We start from the raw sequence: 15,046 nt of genomic DNA on the forward strand, positions 1-15,046 counted from the left end.
CGGCAACCGGGAGGCAAGGGGTTACCGAGCGGCTACATTGTGGCCTGGCAACCCCTGCACACACGGCTACCACTGCCCCCCTAGCCGTTCTGCAGTGGTGCTGGGATACAGCAACAAACTATTGCAAGGTTTGGTACTTGAATCAACTAGTCATCTTTTATTTTGATTTCCCATTTGAGGCAATAAAGGTTTTAAATGATAACTCTGTAAGTTTGTGCCTGCAAGTGGTTGTGTAAGGCCTCATTCAGACATCAGTCATTTTTCTCGTCCATGTACCGTCCATGAACTGTTTTGTTGTATCGGTTTGGTCAGTCTGTCTATTTACAATCAGTGTTTCATCAGTCATTTTATCATATGCCCCCCAAAAAAGTAATATAAAAAATACAAAACGTCTCAAATACATTGCAATGTAACAGACAGTACATTAATGAGTAATATATCATATACCCATTATAATCCATGAATACACCTATATAACATGTATATGAAATAGATGAGTAAATGGGGCCTAACAGGCTAACACATTCACACAGCATTGTGATATTCCATTTTTAGGAATAGATAAATGGAACCAATGTCAGAAATAGATCCATTGTATAACTGATGCAAACAGAAGCATGGGAGAGCCATTCATTAATATGAGGTCCTTCTGTGTGCCGTTAAGTAGCCAATTTTAGAATGATAAAATAAAAATTCTGTATAATCTTTCATTTTAAAATGAGACACAAATAGTGAAATCCTGGTAAATCCCATAATCAAGGTACAAAAATAAACAGTTTAAAGCATACCTATTCATAATCTTAGGGATAGTGTACAGCAGTAACTACAGCCATACAGAGTAATGTAGATGAGTAGATAGTATACTTACAGCATACATAAAAATGTGGTATTGTGCTGCCACCAAGTGGACATTGTGTAGTATGACTTAAATAGGTTGTCGGGTGTTCACTAAACAAAACTCAATTATATAAAATAAACTAATGACTAATTAATCTAATGACTTCTATAATCACATAACATAAGTTACTTTTCTTATAATATTCGAAGATTGCACTTTTTGCCGGGTTATTTTATCATTGGCAAAGTTATCTTACTACATTAGTCTTTGTACAATATACAATGTTTCACATATGTTTTACAGAAATGACTAGAACAAACAGCTGCCAATCCGACAGTAGTGGATTTCAAGAAGAACCTCCAGAGCCCTTACCTTTACAGGTAAATTCATGAACATCTGGGTTGGTATTTGTAAAGTCTAAAGATAGTATTCTTTTCCCCAAAACTTTCTTACGTAGCTTTTAAGAGCATAGTCCTATTTTAGTTGCAAACCAACTAATACATCTGTTTTTACATCCATTTTGCCTCTGTGTTGGAACCTCTCTGAACTTTCTTTTATCCAATAATTCTTAACAATGGAGCAGATAAAAGCAGATGAAACGCAGATGTATAAAGTAGTATGTCTTCCATTTTTCATCTGTTCTCTATGAATCCTTATAAAGTTTCATTGCCGAGTCTGATGTGCAAGATGGATGACAATAGTCAAAAAAGGTTTGGTACTGACTCACAGACCCGACACAAGATTCCGTTTTTAAATGATTGTGTCTATGGATTAATTAAATGGACATTAAAACTTGAACAAATCAAAAGTACTATAATTTAATTTACATATCTTGACTTTTGAGAATACATTATACTCATATTTTTCCATTCAAGTTTCCAAAAGAGAAACATGGGGTAAGAATAGACTAAGATATTGGGTAGTAACCAACTAACTAGAAGCCTCAGTCCTGAAGGACTCATTGGAGTTGATGGCATAGTCTATTCTATACTGCTCTGCTACTTTGCCAGAAGGTTGTGCGTTAAATGGAACCAAGCAGCTGACTTCTTCTGCTTGAATCACAGAAAACATGAATCAGGGTCTGTTATCTCAGCCCTTTATGTTTTCAAACTTTTTGAAAAGTTGTGGTGTTTCACAGAAACCAAACTTTAATAAGACTAGCCACTGAGGCAAGTCCTTCTGGGAAGGAGCAGACACCTATCAGTCCCAGGCCCAGCCCCAGCCTTGGGGTTTAATCTTCTCAATCAACTTATTCCTGGATCCTTATTGATGTTTCTCTATCTGAAATGCTTGATTAGTTCCCTTTTAAAAAGTGTTTCTACCTAAGTTTATTATCACAGAAATCTGATGTTACATAAATGAAAAAGATCATGAAACATATGAGTTTCCCTAGCTAATTGTCATATTTGCCATACGACTTGGGACCAACTGGATTCTAGAGAAATTCTGCCTGGCAATATCATTAACAAGATGGTTAGGCTCTATATACATTGCAACCATGAATAATAATAATTATTATTATTATTACTATTATTATAGCCGTCGGCTGAGCTGCCCACTTCTCTCACACCCTTCCCATTCTCGTATAGTCTCGAGTCAGCCCATCTTGTATGTCAGAAGAAAGAGGACAGTAAGCTGCTGCCAGATACCTCTACTATTGGCTGATATCTCCAAGTATGGACTGCTTGCCTGGTCCATATCTTCCCCAATATTTTCCGATAGGGGAGATTTAGGAGGTCCTATACACATTAGATAGACATCCAGTCACACCAGAAATGGGAAAAATTGAAGCATTAGTATAAAACAGCTATAATTTCTTGGTTGAACAGACCTCTTATTGACTATCACAGCACTTAATACCATCCTTGAGCTAAGGATTGTCTTTTATTTCCTTTCCACAGAATTTACATGAAAGCTCAGACAGTAATGATAGCCAGACCACTCTCAGGGAGAAAGCAGATGTCTCAATCTTTACCGATGAAGGTGAAGAGTATGATGAAATCGGTCACTTCGCTGAAATGGACACAAGTGATAATACTGCGATATGTGAATTTAAGACATTGAAAGAAAAATCAAAGTCATTGTCAATGGACACTGAACAGAGCGATGACGTGTTTCAGAGTTTCGATAGTCAAACTGATAATATTGATAAAGACAATATGCGAGAGATAGAAAGTCAAGAGCCACCATTTGGAGATAGCAGAAATGAAGAACGTGCAGATATTGACAGCTGCCTACTACAATATGAACTGAATGGCTCCGTCAGTCAGGACCAAGCACAGTCTCCGGAGGTTCCTTCCGAAGTTGACTTCCCAGTTTACCTCCCACATTACATTAGTGACATTAATCCTGAATCTCCTGGTGAAATAGATGATAGTCTAATGCCAGACTTCTCTGAAGAATCTGTAAGTGATCTCCAAAAGAGTGACAGTGAGAGAGATTCATTTGCAGATGATGAGTGTTCAGTGGAGCTGTCCTGCCTAAAATGGACACCATCTCCCACCAGTGATTTACATAGCTTTAGTTTCCAAATTCATACCCCAGAAGGATCCATAGATTACTCAGATGAAGAGCTAAATTCTACCTCCAAAGTCACAAAGAGTACATTTCAAACGGAAATAAACACTAATATTTACAAGTCATTGACCATTCAGATGTCTTCAACCTGTTCACAGGATGCAAATGATGGATCGAATAGACCTGAAACTGCTATTAACACAAGTACTAACAGAAGTGAAGTGCATGCTTTGTTACAGCGCAACACAGGGCGAAAAGATACCTATAGTCAGACGGATATGGGGTGGTGGAATGAATGCTATACTAACAATCACTGTTCACATCCACGGAGCTGCTATCTCACACAGTCACTGTCATTCGATACTGCACCCTGGGGTCCAAATCATTGTCCGCATTCACCCCTGAGCAGCCATTGTTGTTATTGCTGTCACTGCCATCACTGCTGTCCCCCAAGAAGGCACAGGCACAATGTATCCATGAGGCCTCTGGCTCACATCAACCTAGAGAAAGAGCTGTCAGATACTCTGAAGTTATTGAGAGAGTCATTAATCGCCATATCACTGGTATGTATCATGTGCACCTCATATCCATTTCTATCTGTCACCTATGAATAACCGGATATAACTTTCTGTCGTTTAACATCATCATTTTGGGGGAAAGTTGTAGAACATTTGTATCTGAAGTTTCTCAAATGTGAGAACTATGAAAAGGCCTCTATGTAAGAATCAGCCAGGATAATACTGCAGCAATCAGGATCTATGATCTGATCACCGACACACGGGACCTAAACTTGTACAATTTATCAGAAAAAAAACAAAACATCTCACAGATCCAGAAAACATCCTACCATAAACGTTCCTGATTACTAAACTTCACCTGCTATACTACAAGTTAACTTAAAAGGGGTATTCCCATCTACAAGATCCCATCCCAATATATAGCAGGTGTACTGGTAAGAATATTAGCAAATACCACCAATTAGAATTGTAGTATAGTTCTTCTGATATAGCCATGTATCTTACCTTATGCGCAGCGCATTGCAGCTTAGGTATCCATGGTTACAACCACAAACAACTAACTGTCACTATATGAGTGGTCATAACCATAGATACCTAAGCCACAATCCCCTGCACATGAGGTCAAAGACTTAGCTATATCAGAAGAACTATACTACATTTCTAATTAAAGGTATTTGCTATTATTATTATTATTATTATTATTATTACTACTACGCCTACTACATATTGGGATAGGATCTTGGAGATGGGAACATCCCTTTAAAGTACTGAAAGCATAAGCTTTGTTTTATTTTATAAATCAATGGGGGGGATAAGAAACTTTGTAATATATCTTATTACAAAAATCTGTTTCTTATTACCTCCTGAATTGATTAATACTTCTCAAATTCCTTAATTCACAGGTAAAATCTGTTATCAGTGAATACAGATTTTCCCATTACTTAGATAGGAAATGGCAGTTGGTGTTCACAAAGTTCTATGGACAACTGTTGCTTTTGGAGAACCTGCAGCAGACTGTCTTTGTCTTGAAAAGGCATTTAGGAGGGTAAAACTCTGAGCTGGGATAAACCTTCACATACTATGTATGTAAAAATATATATATATATATATATATATATATATATATATATATATATATATATATATATATATATATATATTTATATGTGCAAAGGAGGAGAGGAAAGAAAGATATGGAGGCTGAAGGGATCACCAGATTAATATTTTATTTATCTCACAAGCCACAAATACATACGGTAATTAATAACAATTAAAAGACACAAAAATGGCCATAACACAAAAACATAAAATACAATAAAAAGATGCCTCAGTAAAAAAACACCTCTTGATCTCATTAGACTGCAAATATAGTGCAATATTCAAGCGCAGTAGTTGATATGTTAGTAACTGTGCCAGCAGGTTGTAGACAAGGAAATATCTGGAATGCAGCTGAATATGGTGTGCATAGAAGAAAAGAGAAAAAAAAGGTTCTGAGGGAATGAATGCAGTGTGTGAACACTGTGCAAGGAATTTGACCCCTCATATTCGCATACCAAGTACAATGTGCAAACTGTGCAAATCACCTAACACATCACCAGCACACCAAAGGGGGCTTTACATGCTACGATATCGTTAGTGAATTATCGTCACGGTGTTTGTGACACACATCCGGCGTCATTAACGATATCGCAGTGTGTGAAACTTATGAGCGACCTTAAACGATCGCAAAAGCAGTCAAAATCGTTTGCCGCGGAGAGGTCGTACTGAAACAAAAAATCGTTTAAGGCTTATTAGCGATGTTGTTCCTCGTTCCTGCGGCAGCACACATCGCTGTTTGTGACACCACTGGAGCGACGAACATCTCCTTTCCTGCCTCCACCGGCAATGCGGAAGGAAGGAGGTGGGTGGGATGTTACGTCCCGCTCATCTCTGCCCCTCCGCTTCTATTGGACACGTGCCGTGTGATGTCGCTGTGACGCCGCACGAACCGCCCCCCTTAGAAAGGAGGCGGTTCGCCGGCCAGAGCGACGTCGCAGAGCAGGTATGTGCATGTGACGCTGCCGTAGCGATAATGTTCGCTACGGTAGCGATCACACATCGCACGTACGACGGGGGCGGGTGCTATCGCGCTCGACATCGCTAGCCGATGCTAGTGATGTCACAGCATGTAAAGTCCGCTCAACTCTTAATATCAGTGTGCAAGTAATACCATAGTGCAGTGTCCAGGAATTAGTAAAGACAGAAGGGTGTTACCCATGCATTTCACCACTAGGAGTGCGGCTTCATCAGGGGAAATGCTACAAGGGCTTATAGGCCCATATCTAATACATATTCACATTAGTAAATTGTTATATTACCTTTAAGTTAAAGAAGCTATAGAGGTGACCGCTTCTATAACCAGGTATAAACTTCCCATTGATGACTACACCTCCGGACACAACATGTGTGGTACTGTCATGATTAATATTGATGGACTTCAAAAAAAATTGCTGTGTTTGCATCTAGCTAATCGCCAACCACTCTTCATAGAATTTTACAAGCACCAACTGTCATCTCCTTAATGGTCTCTACTGAATACAGATTTTATCCATGAATTGAAAGTAAAAGATCAGTCCAGGAGAAGATATAAATTTGTCTGATAAGAAATATTACAAAGTTGCTTATTTCTGTGTACTACAATTTTGTTTTTTGTTTTTTTTTTTAAATAGAAATTAAAATAACTGTTAATCTTTAATAGACTTTTCCTCCTTCAAGAACCTGTAAAAAGTTTCTCATGCTAAACTCACCCTAAGGCTGGAGTCACACATGCGAGAGACTCACGAAAGTCTCGCATCACATCACCCGGCACAAACTGATGCTCTCCGGTCAGGATCATCTCAGCTGCATAGAAATGCATGCAGTCGACCTGCTCCTGTCAGGAGAGTGTGCGGCCGTGCCGGGTGATGTGATGCGAGACTCTCACAAGTGTGACTCTGGCCTAACTGACAGCTCCTCAGCATATCTGCTCTCTGCTGCCACCGATATCTCATACTACTGAGTAAAAGCTCCAGCTTCTTAGGCTGGCTTCACATCAGCGTTTTTCTGCCGGTCGGCAGAAAAACGCAAACTGCATGTTGCTGGATCCGTTGTCTGCTCAATGCAATGTCAATGGACTAGCGGCAACATGCGTTTGCATCCGTTTTCATGCGGCAATGTCTGGATCCGGTGAGTTGCAGATTTTTACCATGTTTCAAAAACGCAACATGTAGCGTTTTTTGCCTCCGCCCAAAAACTGCAGCTCACCGGATCCTGTACATTGCAGCAGTAGCTGCAATGTGTTTCAATGGGCGACGGATCTAGATTTCACATTTTCGGTTGTATGCGTCTGGAATGATCCTTTTTGCCGTTGAAAACATGGTCTGAAGCACATTGTTTTCTTTCAAATACTGCAAAGTCTTTATTTAAACATAAAATCTATAATATACATTTATATATTTATTAATAAATATATAACTTTCAAAAACGAAATGTTAATGTGTGTATATATATATATATATATATATATATATATATATATATATTTAATTATCTATATTTATAAGTAACATTATATCCATCAATATTCATCTATCTCTATCTATCTATCTCTAGCAATCTATCAAACTTTCCATTTTTGTTTTTATTTCAACCCATCTATCTACCGATCTATATATATTTCTTTCCATAATCTTGCTTACTTCCTATCTATATATATATATATATTTCTATGCATCTATCTATATATATTTTTCTCTCTCTCAATCTATATATCTCTTTATTAGCTATATATCTCTATATCTCTTTATTAGCTATATATCTCTGTATCTCTTTATTAGCTAACTATTGGTTTCGCTAACTATTTCCTTTTTTTTTATTTTCAAGTCTCGATTCTCTCTGTCTGTCGGTCGCCCTCTCTCTCTCTCTGTCTCTCTCTCGCTCTCTCTATCCATGTCGGCCTATCCCTCTCCCCCCTCTCTCATACTCACCGATTCCCGATCGCCGGCGTGGCACTGCACGGCGTTCACACTGCTCTGGTGGCTTCTCCACTTTTGAAAAAGCCGGCCGCTCATTATTCAATCTCGTATTCCCTGCTTTCTCCGCCCACCTGTGCCTATGATTGGTTGCAGTCAGACACGCCCCTACGATGAGTGACAGCTGTCTCACTGCAACCAATCACAGCTGCCGGTGGGTGGGTCTATATCATGAAGTAAAATAAATAAATAATTAAAAAAAAACGGTGTGCAGTTCCCCCCAATTTTGATACCAGCCAGGGTAAAGCCATACGGATGAAGGCTGGTATTCTCAGGATGAGGAGCTCCACATTATGGGGAGCCCCCAGCCTAATAATATCAGCCGGCAGCCGCCCAGAATTTCCGCATCCATTAGATGTGACAGTCCCGGAACTGTACCGGCTCATCCCGAATTGCCCTGGTGTGGTGGCAATCGAGGTAATACGGAGTCAATGGCAGCAGCCCATAGCTGCCACTAAGTCCTAGGTTAATCATGGCTGATCTCTCCCCAAGATACCTTCCATGATTAACCTGTTAAAGAAAATGAAGACATACACCAAAAATCCTTTATTTGTAATAAATAACAAAAAACAACAACCTCTTTCACCACTTTATTAAAGTTCCCAATTACCCTTCCATGTTCGACGTAATCCACTGAGGTCCCACGATGACACTTTCAGCTCTGCTACATCAGAAGCTGACAGAGAGCGGTCACAAACCACGACCGCTCTCTGTGAGCTCCCCGCAGCGACTGAAGTGAGTCGCGCTATCAGCGATGACGTCACTCGGGTTATCCGCGGCCACAGATCTCAGCGGGAGGACTTCTGCTGTGGCCGCGAGTAACCTCAGTTACGGCACCGCTGATAGCACAGATCACTTCAGTCACTCATGGGATTTGCGGGCACCGGTGAGACCTTCACTGGTGACAGAAAATCAGGCCATGACACACAGACAGAGCCGCGGGATGACAATGAAGTCGGGTGAAGTTCATCCGACTTCATTCTGATCGTGCGGCTCTGTCTGTGTCTGCTGTCAGCGGCCATTCAGCTCTGCTACATGGCTCTGTCTGTGTCTGCTGTCAGCGGCCATGTAGCAGAGCTGAATGGCAGATGACATAGTAAAAACGGATCCGTCAAAACTAAGCAAAAAAACAGCACCCAAACGCATGCAAACGCAAGTGAACAGTCTGCTGGATCCGGTAGACGGATCCAGTTAAAAAATGTTCAGGTCACTTGCGGTGCCATGCGTTGTTCTCCTTTAAAAACGGATCCTGTAACATGCAGTTTGCGTTTTTTTGTCTTAAGGCAAAAAAATCGCTGAAGTGAAGCCAGCCTTAATCAGCTCCTGAGCCTGACATTGAGTTTGTGAATACACTTTAGCCGATTCATCAAGATCAGCATGTTTCATACTGGTCTTGATGGGGGTGGGGTGGAGTAGGAGGCTCTTGATTCATTAAGAGGCACACACCTCTTAATCAATCAGGTGAGGTGCACAGTGGTGTGTGTCTGTATGTGTATCTCGCTAAACATCTTAAGCTGGGTTTACACACTGCAACATCGCAAAGGACATCGCTGTAACGTCACCGGTTTTGTTACGTAACAGCGACCTCCCTAAGTCGCTGGTGAGCTGTCAAACAGGCAAACCTGGCCAACAACTCAACAGCGATCCAGACCTGCAGAGCGACCTAGCTGGTTGTTGGGGACGTTAATAAGCAGCCTTTTGAAAGGGAAGTTGCTAACAAAGTCTCTGCAAAGTCTTCACACACTGAAACTTTCCAGCGATGCATGCTGCACAGCGGGAAACAAAGGACCTAGGAATGGTCCTGAACGATTTGTAACGATTACAACTTCACAGCAGGGGCCGGGTCGCTGATAGGTTTCACACACTGCAACATCGCAAACAACATCGCTATTGCGTCACAAAACCGGTGACGTTACAGCGATGTCGTTTGAGATGTTGCAGTGTGTAAACCCAGCTTTACTCTAGTCCCTGCGGGATTAAGATTTGTAACATAGCAAAGTCCAGCACTTGTTACTGAGCTGACTTGGGCAAATACGGATAGCCACAGGGGAGGCGCTAGATGTTGCAGAGGGGGCAGTAAGGATATGAGCTTCATTGGCAGCAATTGGTAACTGAAGTGGATTGCGGAACCCCTAAACAAGTCTCTTGTGTCCACAATAATGGTCAAGAGTAAAAGTTGGCACTAATTGAGGAGCACTCCTATATAGGTGGTGTCTGGGTGCAGGTATTGGAGCGCCCATGATCTTCGTGCAATTAGTAGCAGACAGACACTAGGGTGAACTTGCAAACATAACATTTTACTGACAAAAACAGGGTACAGTTTCTCTCTTAAATGTAATCTGTCACTAGATATTTCCTGCCCATCTGATAGCATCATAATGTAGAGACAGAGACCCTGATTCCAGCGATGTGTCACTAAGCTATCTGCTGTCATTTTGATAAAATCACAGTTTTCTCTGCTGTAGACCTAGCAGTTATTTGCATGTGGAGGTGTGACGCCCTGGACTAGTCAGGTAGTCACAGGGTTCTGCACAATCTTTCTCTCCCCGTGCAGGGCTCAACCCCCCATGTTTCTGTGTCCCCATCTTGCGGTACTGCCTCCACCAGCATTCACAAATCCTAGTTACACCTCACACCACACCTGTCAGGCACACCAGTGGGCTGCTTAAGCTGGAATAGGGCCGCCCACCTAGGGGTCAGACAGGGAGGTGGGAGGACGGAAGTCAGCGAGGGAGGACGTGGAGAGCAGAGCAGAGCTGACAAGTCAGTTAGCTCCAGGGGAGCAAAGAGAACAAAAGTAGCTCCCAGTGTGTGAGGAGCTGGGAGAAGCAGCTCCCCAGAGTACAGTGGTAGCCCACGAGCTGTGAGGAGCTCAAGGAAGCTGGGAGTTGGAGCTCCCAGGGGAGAAGCAGCCTAGGTCGCAGACAGTGGTCTGGACCCGGAGGAGTCAGAGACCCGGTCGCGGGAGATTGGAACTTGGTGCTTGGCTAGTCTTGGAGGATAGCCAGCAGCCGCAGTTCAATAACCGGACTGGGACTGAAGGCACGACGGGGTACACGGACCCTAGGTCGGGGAGAAGCTTCAAGCAACCCGGCAATTAACCTGCGGAGGACAGAGCCTACATGGACTGTTCCCACGAAGCTCAGAGATCAGGGGCACTAGTGCAATGAGGGAGATAGGGCTTTCCAAGCAAAGCAGCCCACTGAAATCCCAAGCATGAGCTCCTGAGAGCAAGCTCCTCTTGCTACTCATAGCAGGGAGCAGGGCCCGGAAAGCTCCATGCTGACGGGCCACAAAGCAAACTCTAAAATACGGTGCCAGGAGGCAGGCTACAGAACAACAGGCAGTGCTGCAGGGAATGGGACCCGGACGAGCTCTCCAAGAGGGCAGCGGCACGCAGAAACTTGGTTTACTATGTTGTCAGCGTCTTCTTTCTTGCTGAGTGAGTACCTGATTGACCCCTGCAACCAGCGAGCCTGCGCTCCCCCTTCTCCCCCACCGGGGTCCCGGAGCTTTTCCCTACCCGTGGAGGGTAACGTCATCTAGCTGCCCCACTCCATCACCTCGGGTATTCCCACCGGCAGCAGCGGTACTCCCTATTACCGCACACCACGGGTGGCATCACAAACTACATCTCCCCTGTAAATAGCCCCTTCTTCATTTGAGTATGGCCCCTAGCCCCCGGGTCCAGAGACCCTCGAGCCACAAGTAATCACCCCGGGATCTGAGTGGTTCGACCGCTGCAGGGGCGGCACAGAGGTCTATAACCCCATCCACATCCCTGATTGGCAGTTTTGTGCCCATTTACAGTGTACACAGAAAGCTGCTAAACAGTGATGGGGACTAGGTTATACAGAGCTCATAAATATGCTAGGCTACTTAGCACGAGGCCAAGTAGTCCCTGATTAAATAGTGATTCTATCAAAACTACACTAAGCAGCTCAGTAAGTGACACATCGCTGGAATGAGGGTCTCTATCTCTACATTATGCTGCTCTTAGATTAGGTGGCAAAACCTGGCAACAGATTCCTTTTAAAGGCAAAGTGGCAGTAGTTCACCATATAGTATACACTTACTATTTTGCGTATGAAAGAAGGTGACTTCTCCCTTTGAAACAAGCAAGATTGGGGCCTCTGAGGGCGGCTGGAGTACAGTTCTCCTCATTTGCTGTAGGAGGTAATATTATGCACAGTCCAAGTAATGCTTTGCTGATGGATGGACCATCAAGGGTCAAGCTCCCTGTGGCGACACTCTAGGGGACTCATGGTATGGAATTACCATTTTGGCACTACCATATCCCTACTACAGGGGTTAGGGCAGACAGAGGTGGTGGTGTAGAAGTCATGTAGCACTGGTTCGCATCAGAGGCATATAGACAACCCAGTATGCAGGAGAGCACATGTTCAGCCTTATTTCTCCTGACTATGGAAAGCTTCACTTTGTGGAGGCAATTATATGGGGAAAGATGTCCCCTCAGCGTGGACGGGTATAAAGATTCTGGGAGCAGTAGTGCTTCTTACCTCTCTCTTGACAAGACTGGATAAGTCTGGACTGGGTTGTACAGCTCAGAGGATGTCTCAGCACTGAGGTGGGAGGCTCCTCAGCTGTTTCTGGGGCAGTTTGTTGTGAGGAGACTACCTAACTTTCATACGCACACATTGACCAGTAGATGGCAGAAATCTACAGAGCAGAATGTACATGTATCAGTCCTCAGTGTACGCACATTACATCCCATAATGCATTACATACTTCATCTCACAGCGCCCTAAGTCATTCTGACACCAGAACAGGTCTGCTGCAACACAACAACTGTCTAACTCAGCAGTAGTTTTAGGAGTTCCAGGATGCCACACAAAATGACAAGACAATGCAAAAGTCACTACATTTTTGCGCAACCTCAAAATGCACAAAATTCTGCTTCTTTTCAAATCTTTTTACATTAGAATTTTGAAGAAAAAAAAGCTTTGATGAATCAGGCCCCTAATCGTATGCAATCTCACACACTTGCAGGACTTAGAAAATGCTTTTTTAATCTAAAGGAAAATAATAGGATTTTCAAAAGTCAGAAGATCAGCTTCATCTGGTCTAAGAGATCTTTTTAATAATATTTACAATTTTTATTGTAAAATCTGGTGACTGGACCACTGTAAGAAATATTTGATCAAGAAAATGTAATTACTAGAGATGATCGAATACCTCAAATATTCGGCTTCGCGAATATTTTCCGAATAGGTCGCCGCTGTTCGACTATTTGCGAATATTCTGTGCGCAATGTAAGTCTATGGGAAACCCAAATAACAACTATTCGGAACTATTCGGGCTTTCCATAGACTTACATTCGCATCGAATATTCGCAGAGCGCCGACCTATTCGGAAAATATTCGTGAAGCTGAATATTTGAGGTATTCGATCATCCCTAGTAATAACCTGATACCCAGTAACCCAGTTTCATAACACAGTATGTGTTTATTCTCAACAGAATACCGATCAGGATGTAGAAAACATGAAAAAAGCATGTCAGAAATATCGGGAAAAGCTAATATACATTGAGCAGTGCCTGACTGAACAACAAGCTGGATGCTACCATATTTTTACAAGGGAGGAAAGGTGATGTCCAAATTGACAGTATTTATTAAAAGCTGCACAGTATTAACATATACAACAAGCAATCTAACATTTCACCGAGAGCCTGTTTTTCTGCTGAGTTATAATGTTACAATTTTGCTTTTCTTTCCTATTCTATCACCGCTCATCTTTTACAAGTTATAATAAACTTTACTTTTTTTTGTTTTTAAGAGAAAATATGAGAGGTCTGCAGTTATTACGACAAAATGTCCTCAAAGAAGCCTTAGAATTGGAATATAATTTGGATGCACGAGCGCGCCAGTTGAAGGAGACCATCTCAGTGGTAAGGCAATAACAGGTTCTCATATCAGACTTTATTTTAATAAGATTTTATATGTTCGCATTGCCATTGTGTAGTTGAAATCCACATTTACAGGGCATAGGTGCCTTCCTTTCTCATCCCCATCATATGTGCCGCCCCCGTGCCAGCAACCAGGCTGATCAAATCCGGATCCACAGTGTGGCTCAAGGGATTCTACTGGACCCGGGGGTCGCACGGACACTTCAAATAAAAGGGGATGTATTTGTACGGAATTTGCCCTAAACTGTCTGTGACGCCACCCACGGTGTGTGGTGAGATGTGGCACCACCGCTTCTGTTATGGGGTACCCGGGGGCGATGGGATGGCAGCTGGATATTAACCCCTCTGTGGGTAGGGATGGATGCCTCGGGGCCCAGGGTTGTACAAGGTTGCAGGGACCAGTAAACTTACAGTTCGGTTGTCCTGGTGCTGGATGAGGTTGCACTGATGTGGGGAGTCAATAGTTGTCCTGGTGCTGGATGAAGTTGCACTGATGTGTGGAGTCAATAAACACAAAGTCCTTTTGATAAACCAAGGTGTTGGTGGCCGGCCGGCTGCCGCAGATGGGTGTATCTGGTCCCACACCCGGGCTGATGGTCTTTGTCACTTTCCTCTGCACTCTGTGCTTTTGTGTCGTGGACTTCCCGGTGTGAAACACGGGAGTCCGCTCCCGGTCCTTTGGTTGTGAGCGGTGCCCGCTGACGCTGACCCGTGGGATCTATCGGGCCCTAGCGGATGCCCTTTATCCCCTGTGGTGGGCTGTTGTCTGCTTTTGGGACTTTGGTTGGGACAGGACCTATAATCCTGCCCTCAATTGGTTAATTAGCTAGGCTGTTGGTCCAGGCCCTGGCTTCAGGGTCCAAGTACCCCCTCAGTGCATGGTTTCCGGGTCGGTTCTCCGGTGTTGGTACCGGCAGGCTCCAACCCTGCCCCGGTCCACCTTGGATCTCTGGCAGCCGTCTTCCCATCTCCTGTCATTCATGGACCACTATCTGCCACCTAGCCAGCACGCCGGGGTTCCAACCCCAACGCCTTTCCTTTATGACCTTGAGCTTCACGTCCTCACTCCTCAAAACCCGAACTTCAACCTCAGACTACTCAAGCTTAACTCACTCAACTCAACTGACTATTTTTTCCGCCCCCGGGCTCTCCAGACCCCTAGGTGGGCGTTTCCCATCAGCTTGGTTCAGCCCACTGA

General features: G+C 43.3%; 1 protein-coding gene across 12 annotated transcripts in view; it reads left to right on the forward strand.

The window, feature by feature from the left end:
• The window catches only part of ITPRID1 (ITPR interacting domain containing 1), a 347,534-nt gene that overhangs the window by 317,422 nt on the left and 15,066 nt on the right, over positions 1 to 15,046 (forward strand). For all 12 annotated transcript variants that reach the window (XM_075315082.1, XM_075315081.1, XM_075315078.1 and 9 more), the window contains 4 exons: positions 1,142 to 1,218; positions 2,740 to 3,918; positions 13,402 to 13,529; positions 13,719 to 13,830. In XM_075315082.1, coding sequence (XP_075171197.1) covers positions 1,142 to 1,218; positions 2,740 to 3,918; positions 13,402 to 13,529; positions 13,719 to 13,830 — 1,496 coding nt within the window. The remainder of the gene's footprint in view (positions 1 to 1,141; positions 1,219 to 2,739; positions 3,919 to 13,401; positions 13,530 to 13,718; positions 13,831 to 15,046) is intronic.

The sequence above is a fragment of the Anomaloglossus baeobatrachus genome, chromosome 6 (genome assembly GCF_048569485.1).
Source record: "Anomaloglossus baeobatrachus isolate aAnoBae1 chromosome 6, aAnoBae1.hap1, whole genome shotgun sequence".
NCBI lineage: Eukaryota > Metazoa > Chordata > Amphibia > Anura > Aromobatidae > Anomaloglossus > Anomaloglossus baeobatrachus.